General features: G+C 37.2%; 1 protein-coding gene across 1 annotated transcript; it reads right to left on the reverse strand.

Annotated features, from left to right (window-relative positions):
- Positions 1-12,737: 12,737 nt before the first annotated feature.
- On the reverse strand, positions 12,738-16,225 carry LOC145490182 (octopamine receptor beta-1R-like). Its single transcript, XM_081469295.1, has 2 exons — positions 16,036-16,225; positions 12,738-14,818 (listed from the first exon to the last, which is right to left on the reverse strand). Exon 2 carries the CDS (start codon positions 14,792-14,794, stop codon positions 13,742-13,744), a length of 1,053 nt encoding a protein of 350 aa, XP_081325421.1. The 5' UTR covers positions 14,795-14,818; positions 16,036-16,225; the 3' UTR covers positions 12,738-13,741.
- Between the last annotated feature and the right edge of the window lie 446 nt (positions 16,226-16,671).

Consider the following 16,671-nt stretch of genomic DNA (forward strand, 5'->3'; position numbering starts at 1 on the left):
TGGCCCAGCTGGTCTAGCTACAAAAAAATTGGAAAGATAAATTTCCCAACACTGTTTATGTTTCTTCAAGATTTCACTATTTGGTTGGAACTCTTTTTTATTTGAAATTAAAACATCATAACTGGAGCAGTGAAGTCTCTTCATTTGATATCAAATTTCCTTGATTTGAAATTGATGTCTTTTCAGCTGTTATCAGGCACGTGAGAAACGGAAATATATTTTACCGTTTTATTAAATTAAAATGTTTTACGAATGTGTTTTGAGTTTCAGCACTCTCACGGATTTGATGGTAAAAGCAACTATTTACAAAAATTTGATAACTATAACAGAGGTTTACTATTTTTCTTATTAGTAAGAATAATTCCAATTTGTACCACAATGTGAAAAGTCTGGAGCCAGTTTCAAGAAAACAATTTTGGTAGAGTTTTCAATTACCAAGGACGAGTTTAATTACTGGGGTTTAATAAGAATATGAATCGAGTTAGACAAACGAATCGTGTACCGCCAAGCTGGCTGCTAAACGTACTCCTACTAATTTTCGTTCTAAATTTCACGGTTTTCGCGTTTTCTACAAAATCGCGAAAATTAATACCGGCAAAAAAAAAACAAAAAAAAAAAAAAAAAAAAAGAGAGAGAGAGAGAGAGAGAGAGCGCGAAAATTCAACACGGGAAATTTAATTCCAGATATGTTTGTTGGTAATAATTGTTCAATTTCTATCCATGGAGATATACAGTATTTATGATCTTGTTTTCAACTAGTTAGCACTCATCCTCCGATTCACAGTTATATTCAGCATGAAAATCCGCCGGAACCTGTTTACTACAGTCATTCAATTTTCTATTTGTTGGGTCCTTGTGGTGAAACGGGTTCCACAGATCAGGATTTGGGAGATTTAAACAACAGCAAAACCGCGACACTATATCTACTTTTGCACAGTTTTTCCTCGTAGAATCGCGAAAATTAATACTTGCGAACTTCGGCTCCCGAATTTTTGCGAAACTAAGTACGTACGAAAATTAGTAAGGAAAGGTATTTGCCAAAGTGAAATTCTGCTAAATGTTAATCCTTCGGCAGAAAATTGTAAAGATTGTAATGAAATTGTTGTCATTGGTGTCTAGCTGTCATTGAAAAAAAAACTACTCGCTCACTGTAGCGCGGAGTTAATTAGAATGCCAAAATTCAGGAGTTGCAGCCAGCATTGAATGTCAATGTCAGCTGCAAAAAGTTTTTACTTTATTAGGAAAGCTTTTCCATTGTGTCACTTTACAGACAGTTTCCGTTTGAAACGTCTTAAATTTCTACTGCAGATGTTTTCTTTTGTCTAGGTTTCAGAACCCCATTTATACAGTATAACTAATATATAGCTTTTCCAAAAGTTTTAACTGTTATACTTTTGAAAATGTATGTTGACTAGCATACAAAACGCCAAGTTCATAATATGCATGCTTTTAAAATGTTTATCACCGCTGTTTGTGTTGTGTTTTTAATCAAGCTACGATGGCAGAAGACCAAGAGTTTATATAAATGAACAATAGCCTGCATTTGGCGCGAAAACATGCTCGGATATGTGTCCGCTGTTCCGAAAAGCGAACAGTTTTGGAAAACTATGAGCTTTGAGAAACAGGTGGAAAGCGCGAGAGAAAATGTTATGATTTAACAGTATTATCATTACAAATGTACATACAGTTAAGGTTATCAATAATATAAAACCTTTTGCCATTACGTCCGTTTTTTTCTTTTCCTAAATTTCAAGTTCTTGTTTTCCAGTTACCAGGCGTGGTTTAGTGGAACATATTCACACGAAACTACATCCGGGAACAGAATGGCGCATTCAGTGATGACGTCATTTCCCGCTTTTTCCTGGTTCTTTACGTAAACATTCAGTTTATCTGTTTATCTGTATCAGAAAATTACACCGTGGCTTGAAAATATGTGAATTGCTTTTGAAATGATCTTTTACCACTCTAAAATGAAATTCATATCTTTGCAAACCAAGCTGAAGTTGTCTCAGCCAATTCACTGTCAATTCGCCATCTGCCAATTCGACCGGCTGAAACTGTCTGCCAATTCGAATTAAAAGTCAGCAGTGGAACTAACTGCATAAAATCAGTTAAATATCCTTATCAATTGTCCAAAACATTTTCTGGTCGCATTCAAAACTATTAATTTGCACCGAACACTCACTTAAATTTGTAAAAAGATGCTGTAAGTATCCTTTGTTCGGAAGTGAATAACTTATCACGTGACTTTGCAATTGACACCAACTTTGTATCATTTTAAAGCTTACCGTCTTATTAGCCCATTTCAACGGCTTCTAAACCCATCTCAACGCAATTACTGTCAAAAACGTTCACACGAACATCGTGCTTCAGTAACATATACACTTGCACTGGCTTTACCGGAAGTGAACAACTTATCACGCGACTTTTCAATTAACACCACCTTGGTATTATTTTAAAGCTTACCGTCTCATTAGCCCATCTCAACGGCTTCTGCACCCATCTCAACGCAATTATTGTCGAAAACGTTCGCACGAACATCGTGCTTTAAGGTGGCTGAACACAGTTTTTGATACCTGCGTTTCATTCACCTTTTTTTCTAAAACTCTTGATCCCTAGGTCGTCAAAAATGGCAGCAAGCAAGTTAACAACACAAACTTTGTTTTTTTGATGGTTAAGCTGACGAATGTGCCGTTGCCATGGCAACATGAATAAATATAAACAGGCCTTCAAAATCGGTTTTGTTTATTTGTGGAAAATCTAGTCATTAGATTTTCTTTATAAATTGCATGCAACAAGCTTGTAACGATTCTCACAAGTTAACACCATTTTGCTAATAATTTAACAGAGAGATCTTTATTTATCCCTTGTTGACGGTTAACTGGAATATCTAGAATTTCCTTTGTTAAAGTTCAATTATTTTCAATACTCCAGTTACTTATTTCCTAAAGTATTTTCGTGCCAAATTTAGTGAAATTCTAATGAGTGGTTCTCGAGAAATAGGCGTATTTCCGAGAGTGCAATTTTTCATTCAATCGCAATCTTTTGACCTACTACGCATGCGCTGCATTTAACTGGGTGCTTTCGGTAACAAAGAAAAAGCTGAGAATTGCTGGGTTCTTTGCATCGTTACCTTTTCTAACATATATTTGTAATAAAAGACTAAAGCCATCAATACACTGCGTTCAATTGTAGAGAAAAATAGCTCAGATAGTGCGGGTGTTGAGTAAATAAAATGATCGCTCTATTGACGGCATGTTTGTTTTTTGCAATCCTTGTACGCGCGCTGGATTGCATCAGCAAAAGCGCGCGCGAAAACTGTGTTCGGCCACTTAACATGCACACTTGTAATGGCTTCTCCGGAAGTGAATAGCTCGTCACGTGACTTTTCAATAGATGGGTGTAGAAGCCGTTGAGGTGGACTTATAAGACGGTATGCTTTAAAATAATACCAAGTAGGTGACAATTGAAAAGTCCCGTGACGAGTTATTCACTTCTGAACGCAGGATAAGTACAGCATCTTTTTACAAGTTTACGTAAGTGTTCGGTGCAAACAAGAGATCTATTGGCCGCAAATAAATTAATAGTTTTGAGTGCACTAGGAAATGTATTTGGACAATTGGTAACGATATTTAACTGATTTTATGCAGTAATCTCCACTGCTGTCTTTTAATTCGAATTGGCAGACAGTTTCAGCCAGTCGAATTGGCAGCTTGGTTCTTTCTTTGCACCGCTGTGCAACATCCTGTCAGGCTACACATTACACCAAGCATGATGTTATTAGGGAAAAGCACAATTCTGTTTTCCAAAATTTTCTTTTTCCCCCATAATTCTGTTCAACGGACCTGTCTAAGTCTCTAACGAGCAAAATTTGGGCCGGTAAACGATCTTATGCATTTTAGGTTAAGGACGGTCTGGAAGATAAAACTACAATTTCCACATTCTACAGCACCCTATATTCGGCATTATTCCAGTATTGAAAAGAGATTGGCACAAAAAAGGATAAAATAATGAGCCGCGTGAAACGACGAACGCAAAGAAAAGCGCAAATACAACACAATACAACACAGCAAAGAAACCCTCATTACCTCGAGAAACAGACGAGCCCTCTGTCTGATTCAATAAGTCTTCCTTAGTTAAAAGAACTTTGTCACGAAATGAACCGTTTGTGTCCTCGATTCCAGATAGAAAAACTAGAAGCCAACAAGAGAGTTATTCGTCGGAAGGTTCTGTCAATTCTGTAACGGTAAATGTGACAATATTTGTCAAACTCAAGAATATAATTCTCTATTTAACGGTTACAAATGAACTTTATACTGCCGCGGCTAATACATTTAGCACGACGGAACTGAATAAGACTCCATTTGCGTTTGGCATATTTAATTTTATTATTTTACTCGTACAAAAAACTCTTGATTTATTGGTAATTTCGGCATCTCTTCAGAAGAGAGTCGATTATCGAAATATTTACATTCTTCACTTCAAAGCAGCGTCAGAGAGACTAAACACGAAATTGAATCTAGGGGAAAAGTTGTTGTTAATTTAGTTTGGTTTAGTTGCCTCAGCCTAATTAATTTTAAAATGGGTGACCATGGGGTCTTTCCTGGTTGATCTCGTCAGTTGAGTCGCACGTGGCAGCTTGAAAGTTTCAATCACCCAATCAATAAATGAGTTTCAAGATGTGATAACAGTGATGACCAGAAGATGTAATTTTTGAATTTGTTGGAAAAAGCGGTTTGTGTCAATACTTAAGCTGAATCAACGCAATAAGAATAGCGGCAATTGTTTCATTTTGGCAGTTACCTCTTTGGTGTGAAACTGTCTAGAATTTTGTTTTGAATAATAAGAAAAGAAAGTAGAGGAAAGCCTTAACAACTTACTAATCACAAGGTAATCAACGAAACGGAATAATGAGGTAGAAATCCATATTTTTTACCTCTCTTTTCTCAAGAGCCGCGGCACTATCTGAGCGTAATGTAGACCCTTTCAAAACTGAACAATATCGATGCTTAGCGTATTTCACAAGCAACCTTACAAGTAAAAGACCCAAGGTGTAATCAGTTTTGAGAAAATAGACAATGTTCCTGATGATGTCGTTTTGATGGCTATTATAATCATTAAGCTAGACTATTGCGTCTGTACATATGGAGCCGAAGGCAACCGATTGTCTAGAAAAAGCGATTTCTAATTCTCACAAGATGTTCTGGTGCCTCAATTAGGAAAGGAATCACGGAACTAAAAAACTCGCCTCATTTGCAAATGGGAGTGTTGCCCAAGTTTAATTCAGTTAGGAAAAGAATTACTGAGTTTCTTTGCAAACAAGATGCGAGTTGAAAATTTTTTCATAAACAAAAAAAAAAAATTACCACGAATATTTCCAGCGTAACTCGTTGTATCTTACAAAAACGTAATTCGAAATGTCTCGAAATAAAAGGATATTAAGCGACTCAAGTTATGTACTCAAACTAAGGCAGTATTGACGCTACTTTATTTTCGGCATGTGTAAGTTTGTCTGTTTGGGGATCACTCTAGACATACATTCCAAGATGCATTATATTTTATTAAAGTGAATATCATTTTACCGGTCATTCACCGCTTGTACTGATATTAAGTTACCACTTTCCAGCCAAGTAATAATAAACAAATAACGAAATAGATGAATGTTACTCAAAGATATTAGCCCGACAAAAAAATTCAACTTTGATAATAAGACCTCTCAAATCTGAAGCCTATGGCTTACTTATGTACGCATTCATTGACCTTATTTCCAAATGACGATTACATTGTATTTCAGTTTTAAGTTTACTAGCAATACAGAGCTTCTTTTGTATCATTAGCTATGGGGGTTCTCCTGACATGCATGGCAACATTTAGTTCACAACTACAGAACTCGTGCCTTGCTATGCGTACTCCCGCAAGTGTTATCGTTCCCATAATCAACACGACAATATTATTTGGGCTGTCTGCATGTGTGGTATATTGAGAACTAGAGATATGACAATTTAGAAAGGCTTCGGGTTAAGATAACTCTGTGTATATTTATATAGTGACCTTGCGTTGTGCCTTCAAGCCTCTGATTCAACAAATACAGATTAAAAAAACCAAACTCTAAATATTAAACTGGTATAGAAAGCACAATGTGTCGGCCGTGTTGTTCAGCGTATCCACGGTCTTTTTCCATGCACTAAAAGCTTCATTTGCCGAGTTCAATTACGAATCTACAGCTGCATAAATAAGCAAAAAATATTTATTAATTTATTTATATCTTGTCTATCTTGCACGAAGTTGACTGATATTTCGTACACGGCTTTTGAGGACATTTAAGTATAACTTACTAAATCGACATTCATTTCATCACAAAACAAGGACAGTTGATTGTTTATTATCTTTCAAGCGAGCCAGACACGGCCCGAATTCAGATAACGGGATCGGCGAAATTAATAATGTGATACGTTGATTTCAGCGGGATTAAACCAAAACTGACTGAGACACTAACGAATTATTGAAAAAAAAAAACCTGACAAAACGAGTTGAAACCAAAATTGAGACACTAACGTATCAAAAAGAAAAATAACAAGCTTACCTTTTTCTGCTCTTCCCAAATCTATCCTCTTTACATCGCCTGCAGTCTCAATGGAAACGAAAATCTGCAAGCGAAATGGATTAAATCACTTCACGTCAATTCGTCGACAGTGCCATTTTGAAAGATAATCGCTTCTTTAAATATCTATCATTATCTCGGTATCAAGTCGATAGCACACACAAAAAAGACAGCTCCACTTCTCTTTTTTACATTACAGTCTCAAGTAAAGAGAAATTGTATTCGCGCTCCTATAGGACTCTCTTGGTTGTTGATGAGCAAATTAACTGATTCAAAACGCAATTCAAGTTATGCTTTTTCAGCTTGCTCCAAAACAGTACCCTTCACTGCTGCCTAAAATGTAGTTTTCTCCAAGACACAAAGAAGAAGAAAGAGTTAAGTTAAACCTTAAAGGAAAACTAATACCTCAATCTTAGGGATTTTCCTCTAATTATCCTCTTGCGTCAGTTCACTGGCCAAAAGCAGCATCATCTAGATTAATGCGTTTTGTAATTTCTTAATTTTATTCCTTGTTTTATTTCCCTCTTTAGCCTGCCTCTCCATTCGAAAGAACATTTATTCAGCTGAAAAGCCGGCAAAGCTACGCGCACGGAACAATTCATTCCCAAACGAAAAAGAGCTTATTCTCCGGCGGGGAAGGGAGTGAAATAATAACTTCCTATTATATAATGATATAAACATTACATAAACAGACAGTTGTTTTCCAACATTCAGCGTTAGCCATTATTATCATTAAAACCAGGTAACCGCGCTATTCGTTGCTTGGAAGTGCCGTCATTTTCAGGTCAGTATTATTCGTCATTTAGTAATAGAAATACGTATTTACCAAAGACGTTGATTTTTTTTGTTGAAAATAGAAGGTACACTTTTCCTCGAGCCTCTACGTTTTTCACGGCCATGGTGATATTGAGACCCGTTTCAAACGGAGCGGTCCAAAATGGTAATAAGCAAAACACTTCGTTGATGGTAATATTAAACTTTTACACCGCGTTAGCTATGTGTTTATGATCTGAATTAGCTCCCCTCTGGCCGAGTGTTAAAGTCATCCGTAAATAGGCTTCAAAAAAAAATAATCTTAGGGGTCCCACTAGCTTAATTCCAGAAAACAACTGTCAGAAAATGTGGTTTTTCAAACAGTGACTCGCGATTGAACGTCCAACGAGACGGCGTTAATTGTTAAATCAGTGTCGATCAGGGATTGGAAAATAGAAATAGCTAAATGCATTTCCAAGCAGTGGAAGCCAAAGAAGACGTCGAACAAGCAGTGCATGCGCAAGACATGTTAAATGTACTTCTGAAATAAACTCCGTTTAATAATTTGACTATAAATTTGTAAACAAGACCGTTTCCCTTACCTAGATTGAATATACTTGAATTATTGGTGTGAAATGACAGAATGGAAGATTTCCCAAAATAGAAGATTTCAAAAGACCAGAACTTGTTTCGATTCCGTAGCTGAACGCCGGGAGTCTGTTAGCCAAATTGCTGTAATGGGGCGGCAGTTTTCTGGGGTAAATCGGGAAGCATCGTTCAACTTATAACAAAATCCAGACGACGGAGGTCGACAGTAGGCGATGTGACGTGAGAAGATTATTAATGACTCCGTAGAAGTCGAATTTATTTCAAGATAAGTCATCAAATGATTTCTTCCGTAATTAATTATTTCATCAGAGGTGTTTCCCAGGCTTAAAACGAACCAATAAGAAAACAAAATTTGTGAAAATGCGAACATCCTAATTGCTGTTACGGCAGCAAGTGGGATTTTTAAAAGGCATTAACATGTTTCAGCTGACAAAAGTGCAAAAGCTAAATTACAAACGGGGGACATGTATTTTGGAGTTGAATAATCGTTAATTTAGATGGTTTGAAAGCAGAACAAATAAACTTTGTCTTGATTGTTTGAGGTTTAATTTCTTAAAGGAGTAATGACTTAAACAAGTCACTATTCCTTGTATTTACCTAGGCTATTAATTACAAACAGCGACAATTTAAATCCTCATTTATTTAAGGAGTGACTTACAGGAGTTGAATGCACGCTTAAAAGTATTTGCTTTTTTCGTCATAAATATTTTATCATGACACTATTGGGGCAGTGGCCACCTATTCTCAAATTTGTTGTCATTTTAATCAAAATTTCCCGCTAGCGGTCATATTTGATTAAATTTACTTGACCAAGGACCAAAGCAGAGAACGTATTCATTTTACTGGTTCAGTGATCAAATATTGTTATTAAACCGATTTGTAAGTTGTGCGCAAAGACACTCCATGGTAGAATTTTGTTAGGTTTATATTTTTTGAGAATTTCAAATGATAAAATATTCACTTGCCACCTTCATGTTACCTTGTTAAAAATTGTTTTAATGGGTGTAATTTAGCACCTTTTATCTTTGACCGTTTTCATTTGTTGTTCGTGTTTATGCGTGAGAGTAAGCCTCCACTGAAAAGTTGACTACCTGACTAGTGCCCAGTCCGTCCTTCACTCGAACATTGTAGCACGCGAGGGATCATATCAGTCATAAGAAATAAACCAAGGACAATTTGTTCCAAGATCATATAAACCAATCCGTTTTTTAATGTTCTGCTTTAAGTGAATATCGAATGGAAAAATAGTTTTTGTATAGCCTGGTTGAAAAGTGCTCACAGTTTTTTGGTAAACATATTAATAGTTAACTGGAAACTTATCGATGAAATCTTAGAGATGTGTAGATGAAATACGTTCGCTGGAAAATTTATCGGTAAATGAATGGAGAGCTAAACAGCAAGTGAAAGCTTCCTTGAAAACAGCATCCCAAACTATAATAGCATATATTTGTCAATGGATATCTCCCCCTCCTCCAAGAGAAAAAAAAACAAAACCAAACAAATAAAAATTTGGTCTGACGGGGCCGGGATTTCAAACGAAAGAAAATATCTTATCTTACCTTGAGTTATTAATATTGGTCTTTTGCAGCCGTAATAGTTTGAAAACCTGCCAGATTGCCATGGAAATTTGTGTATTTTACCCTTTCCTCATGATTGACTAATTAGCCGAATATCGCAATGTTTACTAATTTCTTCTCGGGGCTAACACGAATGGTATCTCAAAACAAAAGCCCTTCAAGCAGTGAACAAATTTTGCAGTGGAGCGAGAACATCTGCTCCAAGAAGCTTTTGAAATTTTTGTTGCAGATAAATCAATATCTTAGGAAGTATATCACTTTATATCACGTAGTAAGTTTTAATATGCCATTAGGCTGAAATGCTGTTAATTTACCAGCACAGAAAAGTTCAATATCCTGTATTTGGAAACTGGAAAATGATCTCGCCAATGTGACGCATATCGATGAGTTTTACATCCAATGTTATTAAATGGTTCTGAGGTTTTTTTTTTAATCACATTATAGATTGCGATAACCGGAACATAACCCAAACCGTTTTACACTCAACTTCATTTAATTAATTTAAAATGTTTTATATTGAAGTTTTGTTTTTATTCCACCATGAACAGGAGAGGCGAACGACCTATACAGAGAACATCTTGAATTGGGTTTTTGCAGAACTGAATCTATATTTATACTAGACATATACCATATACATCGCCAGGGAGGGTCTTCTTTGGAGAATTCATAAAAGAAACAGGAAATATAAACTACATTACTTATGGAATACACTGCGCAATTAACAGAAACATTTGATTATTTTTAATTATACTACAGCAAACCTCGTCCAATTTCGTCGATTCTTTATATTATAATTTGATGTTCCGTCTCAGTACATTGACCGAAGATTTTCTTGTCAAAAATCTTTGGTCTGCTTAACCGGACCTTTCTTATTTCGTAATCCGGCACACCCATACTCGTTTTTGCTGAATTTCTAAACTTTCTTCAGCCTCTATGACCTTGTTTATCACTCTTTGAGTGTGAATCTAATTGTAAACTATAAACTACAGGACGTAATTTTCCTTATTCTCGGCGGCGTAATTTAGACATAACACCTTGCCACAGGGACCGAGAGTATATCTCGTCATCTAAATATATTTTGTTAAACGTTTTCTTCATATCACTTTAACAACGATATAAAACGTAAATTGAACATACTTCATGCACTCCTGGTTCCCACGTTTCGAATTTAACAAGCAAGACAAAAGTCCAGGTGATTTTCATAAACACACAACTAAATTTTGTCGATTTCAGCAAGGTACCCGAACACGTCAGAGTTTTTGCACATTGACGATTGGAAGTTCTCAAATAACAAGTGTTAATAAAAAGCAACAGAGAAATAAGCCATGTTTATAAATATTCGAAGACTGCGATATTAATTTTTACTGTAGTGCACTGAGGGACAAATTAGAAACCGAAAATAAGGCTTTTTAAAGTCTTATTTTCAGTATTGTTTGGGAAGTCTTCAATATCCGGTGTTTATTTGAACGTGTAGTACCAGTGAAAATTTGGCAACGGTGTTTGAACGCATTTTGACCACTGAGTAACTAAACTTGGAAGATAAACGACAAATGATTTTCCCACCTTTTGTCGGTCCCGTTGTCAGTATTATCTACGAGTAGCGACCTAGATAAAGAGAATTCACACAACAACACGAGGCAAAATTAATCACAGTGGGCTATCACGACGAAGTGTCTTAAAAATAATAAAAACTGGACTAATTTTGCTAGATAACTTTCTTATCATGTTGTTCTTGTTTTTCGAAAGCGAACTTCGGAAATGCACGTCCGTCTTGGAGATACCGCATTATATTCGAATAATGATCAGTGATTGATGAGCAATCACTATTTATAAAACGATGAAAAATCGAGTCGTATATTAGGTCAAGAAAATGACCTCTCTTTCCGCTTCTGTGCCGCAAAATTGATTACATAGGACCGTTTGCAGTTGCTTAACCTCCGCACCGCAGATAAGCTTAGATAAATAAAGCAAATTGAGATCCATGGAACAAAACAACCTAAGATTAAAGCGAAAAATAAAGAGCTTGCTGAGAAAAAGAAAATCTGATGGCGAATTGAAAAAAACAAACAATTCTAAGATGCGGTCTAAATGGTTATTAAAATAATAAAGGTCTCCCTAACTCATGTAATTATGGAGGCGGTAGACACTAGACAAATTTTAGAAATAACTACAATGTTTTCATCTCAGAAAACAGCGAATCATACTATAGAATCAATTATTAATCTTTGATCATGGAAAGCCTATTTTTCCTAAAACATATTCTTTACTAAATGGCAAAATAAGAGAAGACCTTGAGATTTCTCAGCTGTGTAATGATTTTTTTTAGGTTGAAGATTTATACGTTTAGGATCAGTTTAATAACCGGAAAACTTACCTTGCAAGGTAACGATCATATTTTACGGCCAGGCTGATAAGCCAGCGCATGTGTTTAGTATTTTTGTTTTCCGAAACGAAAGGGGATATTTTTTACCTTTATATTCACGAGGAGGAAAACTGACAATTTTCTCAAAGGTACTAATGGAGATAATATTCCAGTGCGGTGTGCATATGATACTCTCAATCATTGTCACTCCAACCAATCAGAGGTATCATCTGGACGCTGATAGGAGCATTGAAGTGTTTTCTCTTTTTGGTTTCACCATCAAATTACATCACACAATCACCTGGCATTAAAAGCAATGTATTGAGCTAATGTATTGTGTAGACATGCAGCAATAAAATGGCATTCGATTTGGTCCAGAAGGTGTGCATTTTAAACTGTCCCATTTTATTACAAATGGCGGCATGTTTTCTAAGTCTTATACGAATTTCGTGGCTCCCGACTACAATAAATGCTATTTAATAGACCGTTTGCGAGTTGCCCTTTGCCACTGTGTCAAAACGAGTCTTGACGTGCGAAACCATTCATATGAAAATGTTTCCACCTGCAGGTTCATTTTCATGCAAATCAAACACATTTTTAAATGACAGGTTTGGCATGAGGACTCGTTTTAAAACAGAGGCCGAAGTTCACACGGAAATGGCCAATGGACCTTTTCGGTGATACGGCGGCCATTTTGAATTCCATTGTTTTCAGATACCTATTATGGGATGCTCACGGGGCAAATCAATATTAGTTGCCCCCTGAGCATCTCATAATAGCTATTTGGAACAATAGAATTCAAAATGGCTGCCGTATCGCCAAAAAGGTCAATTTTCTCTTGTACAACTTAGGAAGAAAAAAAGCGACAGAGAAACTCACAAAGTACAATTTTAATCAAATGTGATGCAATATGGCTCATTATTACAATCACACCAACACATCTGTTACCACTCGAGCAGCAAAAACTTAATTTATTTCTGATGTTTTTTTATATTCCTCATGCACTGTTTCATCCTTCATTTTTTTTGGCCTGATTCCTTAGATCTTGGATGCCCAAAATTGAGAAACATAGCACCACAACTATACCTTTCAGAAGGTCTCATTACAGTGAATAGTGCGTGCCACCTAAGGTTTGATCCTTTCAGTAAAACGAGAGAAAAATCAAACGGGGAGAAAAGAAAAAAAAAGCGCCTATTTGCCCCTCTACCCAGTCTCTACGCGGTCTATTTCTCTTTACTCGCCAGTCCTCCGCTCGATGAGGAGCTCTCCGCGTTGGAGAAAAATTCTTATCGCGCAGCAAATTACTGTATAGTAAGATTCAGGTATTTATAGTGCTGTAAGAGAACGCGCCAGTCTATCAATCACTTAATCCATTCCTTGCAAAGAATCTTACAAGTAAGGAGTGAAAACGATGAGTGCAAATTCGGTAGGAAAAGCAATATAAGACTGACGCGCTACTTTGGTTGCCGAACAGAACAAACAATCTTTTGGTACGTAGTCTCATGCTCGGGGCATTCTCCGTCACTAAAATGAAGATCTAGAGCCTTTAAACGAGCTACGCCACGGCTTGCGCATCTTGAAAAGTTTAGCCTGAATGTTCGAAGTTCGTTGTTTGTAATCCGTGTTAATCTTCACCGTACTTGTTGCTTTATGTTTTATTATTATATAATTATCTCTTTGGTGTTTTACTATCTTAGTAAACGACTATTTCTTCAATGTAAAGGTAATTTTGAACGCGGCTAAAACAAATCAAAACACTGTGGCTATGCTCCTTTAATAAGTCAATACTTTAGTCCTTCCTTTACAGCTGTGGAGATGAATAATTTAGAGAAAGAATGTTTAATTAGTTATTTCTTGCGAAGAGGTCTCCCTTTCTTCGCGAAAACTTCGACGATTGCCAGTAACCTCTTCGCAACGTCGTCGGCGAGCTGACTGGGGTACACTTAGCTCGTTTGAACTAGTAGCAGCAATTTTTCTAGTGCACAAATTTGGCAAACTTGCCCTGAACTCAGGAATCTTTAACACGTAAAGGACTGGATTCAACAAGGAATTACCATAATGTAGAATCTTAGTAATATAGAATACGTGGAAATGAAAAGTATGGCTAGGAGTGAATTCAAACACCATATTGACAATGACGAAGGGCAACCAGGCGACCAGGGACACTGCTGTGATAAGAAGGCAAATACGGGACAATGAAGACTCTTTCTCCACCAGTCGTTGCTTGACGCTCTTGTGAACAATTCTCACTTTCCTCCAGATGATTGCGTATGAGACGCTGATAATCAGCAGCAGCGCGGCTAGGACTGGGATCCACATAGCAGCGCTGATACTAGTCGAGGAGATAAAGGTATTGGGAGACTTGATCATCGCGAGATGAAGGGACGTGATCGATCCCGCGGCCATCCAAGCTATGATAGTGAAGAGGACGTACCAGCGCGACTTCAGGGCGCGATAGTTGAAGGGCCGCAAGGTAGCGTAGAGTCGTTCCAGCGCTATCATAGCAAGAAACATAATGGAGGCGAAGCCTGAAAACATGTCGAGAAACAAACTGACGTCACCAGGAATCCAAGATATCTTTCCCCACACTCTGAGAGACGTTCCAAGGGGGACGATAAACAGTGGCATGGCTAGAACCCCCACCAGCGCATCTGCTATCGCAAGGTTGATCATTAGATAGTAGCGCCTCTTGCGGAGTTTCCTGCTCCCGATAAAACCAAACGTTGTAAGCAGATTTCCTGCGGCAATCAGCACGGCTTCCATGATAAAGAGGCTGCACCAGAAAATAGCTTCGGGCTTTCCAATGAGAGGCTCGCTACTGAAGGTTTGGTTAGAATCAGGCTGATTCCAGTAGGAATCAATTTCATATGATATATTTCTCATGTTGGGCATTCTGATATCAGTTGCAAACGAGATCTATGGGAAAAAATAGACTATTTAAAAAGCGTGAAGAACGTGAACTGACACTATGACGTTAAATGACCCAATGACTTTAAAGCCAGAAAACATTCAGCCGACATAACACAGTTATCTCTAAATAATCTACAGATCGTATGATAAGACGGGAAAAATATTTCTGAAATGTAAGTACTGTCTGCATGTGAATTGATTTGCAGGAGATCCAAATTAAGCGGATTACGAGCCGAACCAAATGATTTCATAATCATTTGCCTTCTCAACCTGCGAAAGGGTCGGAAAAGGGCGGGGGTGGTGGTGGTGGTGGTGGTGGTGGGGGGGGGGTGTGTGGGGATGGTCGGCTACGGCTGCAGTATTCTCAAAACTGAAAGAAAAAAAAAACAATGTAGATACGGGCCCCCTCTCTAAGGGGAATATTTTAGTCTTAAATACATGCATAATTACTTAAAAACAACGGTGACACAAGTGTCTTTAACCTGAAAGCAGATGCTTATTTTTGACCATTTTTATCTCCTAGTTTTCTTGGACAATGTTCTTCAAAACAAAGAGCAACCAAAATTAATTAAGCCTACCAAATACTGTTTTAGGCGACGAAACAGGGTATCAGATTCAAATTTGACATCTCAAAAAATGCAATGAAATAAACAGAATTTGGATTTAAAAGGAATCCGGGTTAAAACTTGCTAAAACATGCTATCCTATTTATTAGTCATGCACTCGAAAATTAATGCAAGATGGTATGCATAATTAAGTATAGGGATAAATGGAAATACCGCCAAATGATCGAAAGCCATACAAAACTTTTTTCGGCTTGTGAAGTTACAAATTTAAATCGAAGTATTGAAACATAAAATATCGGTAACGTGTCAGTTCTCCCGTCCACTCACAAAGAGCTTGCTATAAGATAAAATCAATCAGCTACGTGACTTACGCGATTGACCATCCGCATGACGTTTTTTTGATGAAACTTTGCTACTGTGACTATACAGATTGCCTTCAAACCATCGAGATTGCGGTTTGACTCATAATACTTGTCATTAAATCAAAGTTAAACAAAAAAGCGCGGTGATGTTTTGTAAGACATCCTTGCAAAACAGCGAATCTGTTTGGATTGGTAACCCTCAACCTTTGCAATTTCGTTCAACATAAATGAAACACCGTCAATTCATGCGATGGACGACTACAGAGAGATACAGGAAGAGTTGAACTTCACTCACCTTTAAAAAGTCTTTGGTGACAAGAATTCCACTTCAGAGACCAGAGATTGCCAACTTTCTCTCTTTGCGAACGCATTGTTTTTAACGACAAACAAATTAACGGTCTACTTCGGAGCGTCGACTACAAAAAGATCAGGAATTTACCTGAGCCAATCAGATCCCTGCAACTTTCCAATGAGAATGTGTTCATGGAAATTGTGCATTTCATCGAACGCATACATACTCGCAACATTGTTAAGTAAAGCCAGCATATCTGTGTAACAATCAAGTTTGTCGCATCAATCCATTTTTGTAAGCAGACGTGACAATTTTTTTAGACTGGATAATTTGAATTAATTACCATTCCAACACAAAAGAACCAGCCCAAAACAGAAATAAAAACAATGTAGTGGTGTCGGAAACATTTCTGATCTAAAGTATTTTTTTCCCGAGAGTTCTGTCTTTTTTTTTTTTAACTGATAGAACCTGGGGTCGAGCCCTTCCGACAATTTAGGAACAAATTCAATAATCCTTTCTGTCTTTTTCTCAGCTCGTGAGCGGGCGGAATTCAACAAGTCCTGCAATCTGATTGGTTCCTGGAGTGGGCGGAATTTTCTCCGTCCGGACCGCCACAGCGTGCGATCTATTTCGTGAACG

The sequence above is a fragment of the Orbicella franksi genome, chromosome 6 (genome assembly GCF_964199315.1).
Source record: "Orbicella franksi chromosome 6, jaOrbFran1.1, whole genome shotgun sequence".
Taxonomy (NCBI): domain Eukaryota; kingdom Metazoa; phylum Cnidaria; class Anthozoa; order Scleractinia; family Merulinidae; genus Orbicella; species Orbicella franksi.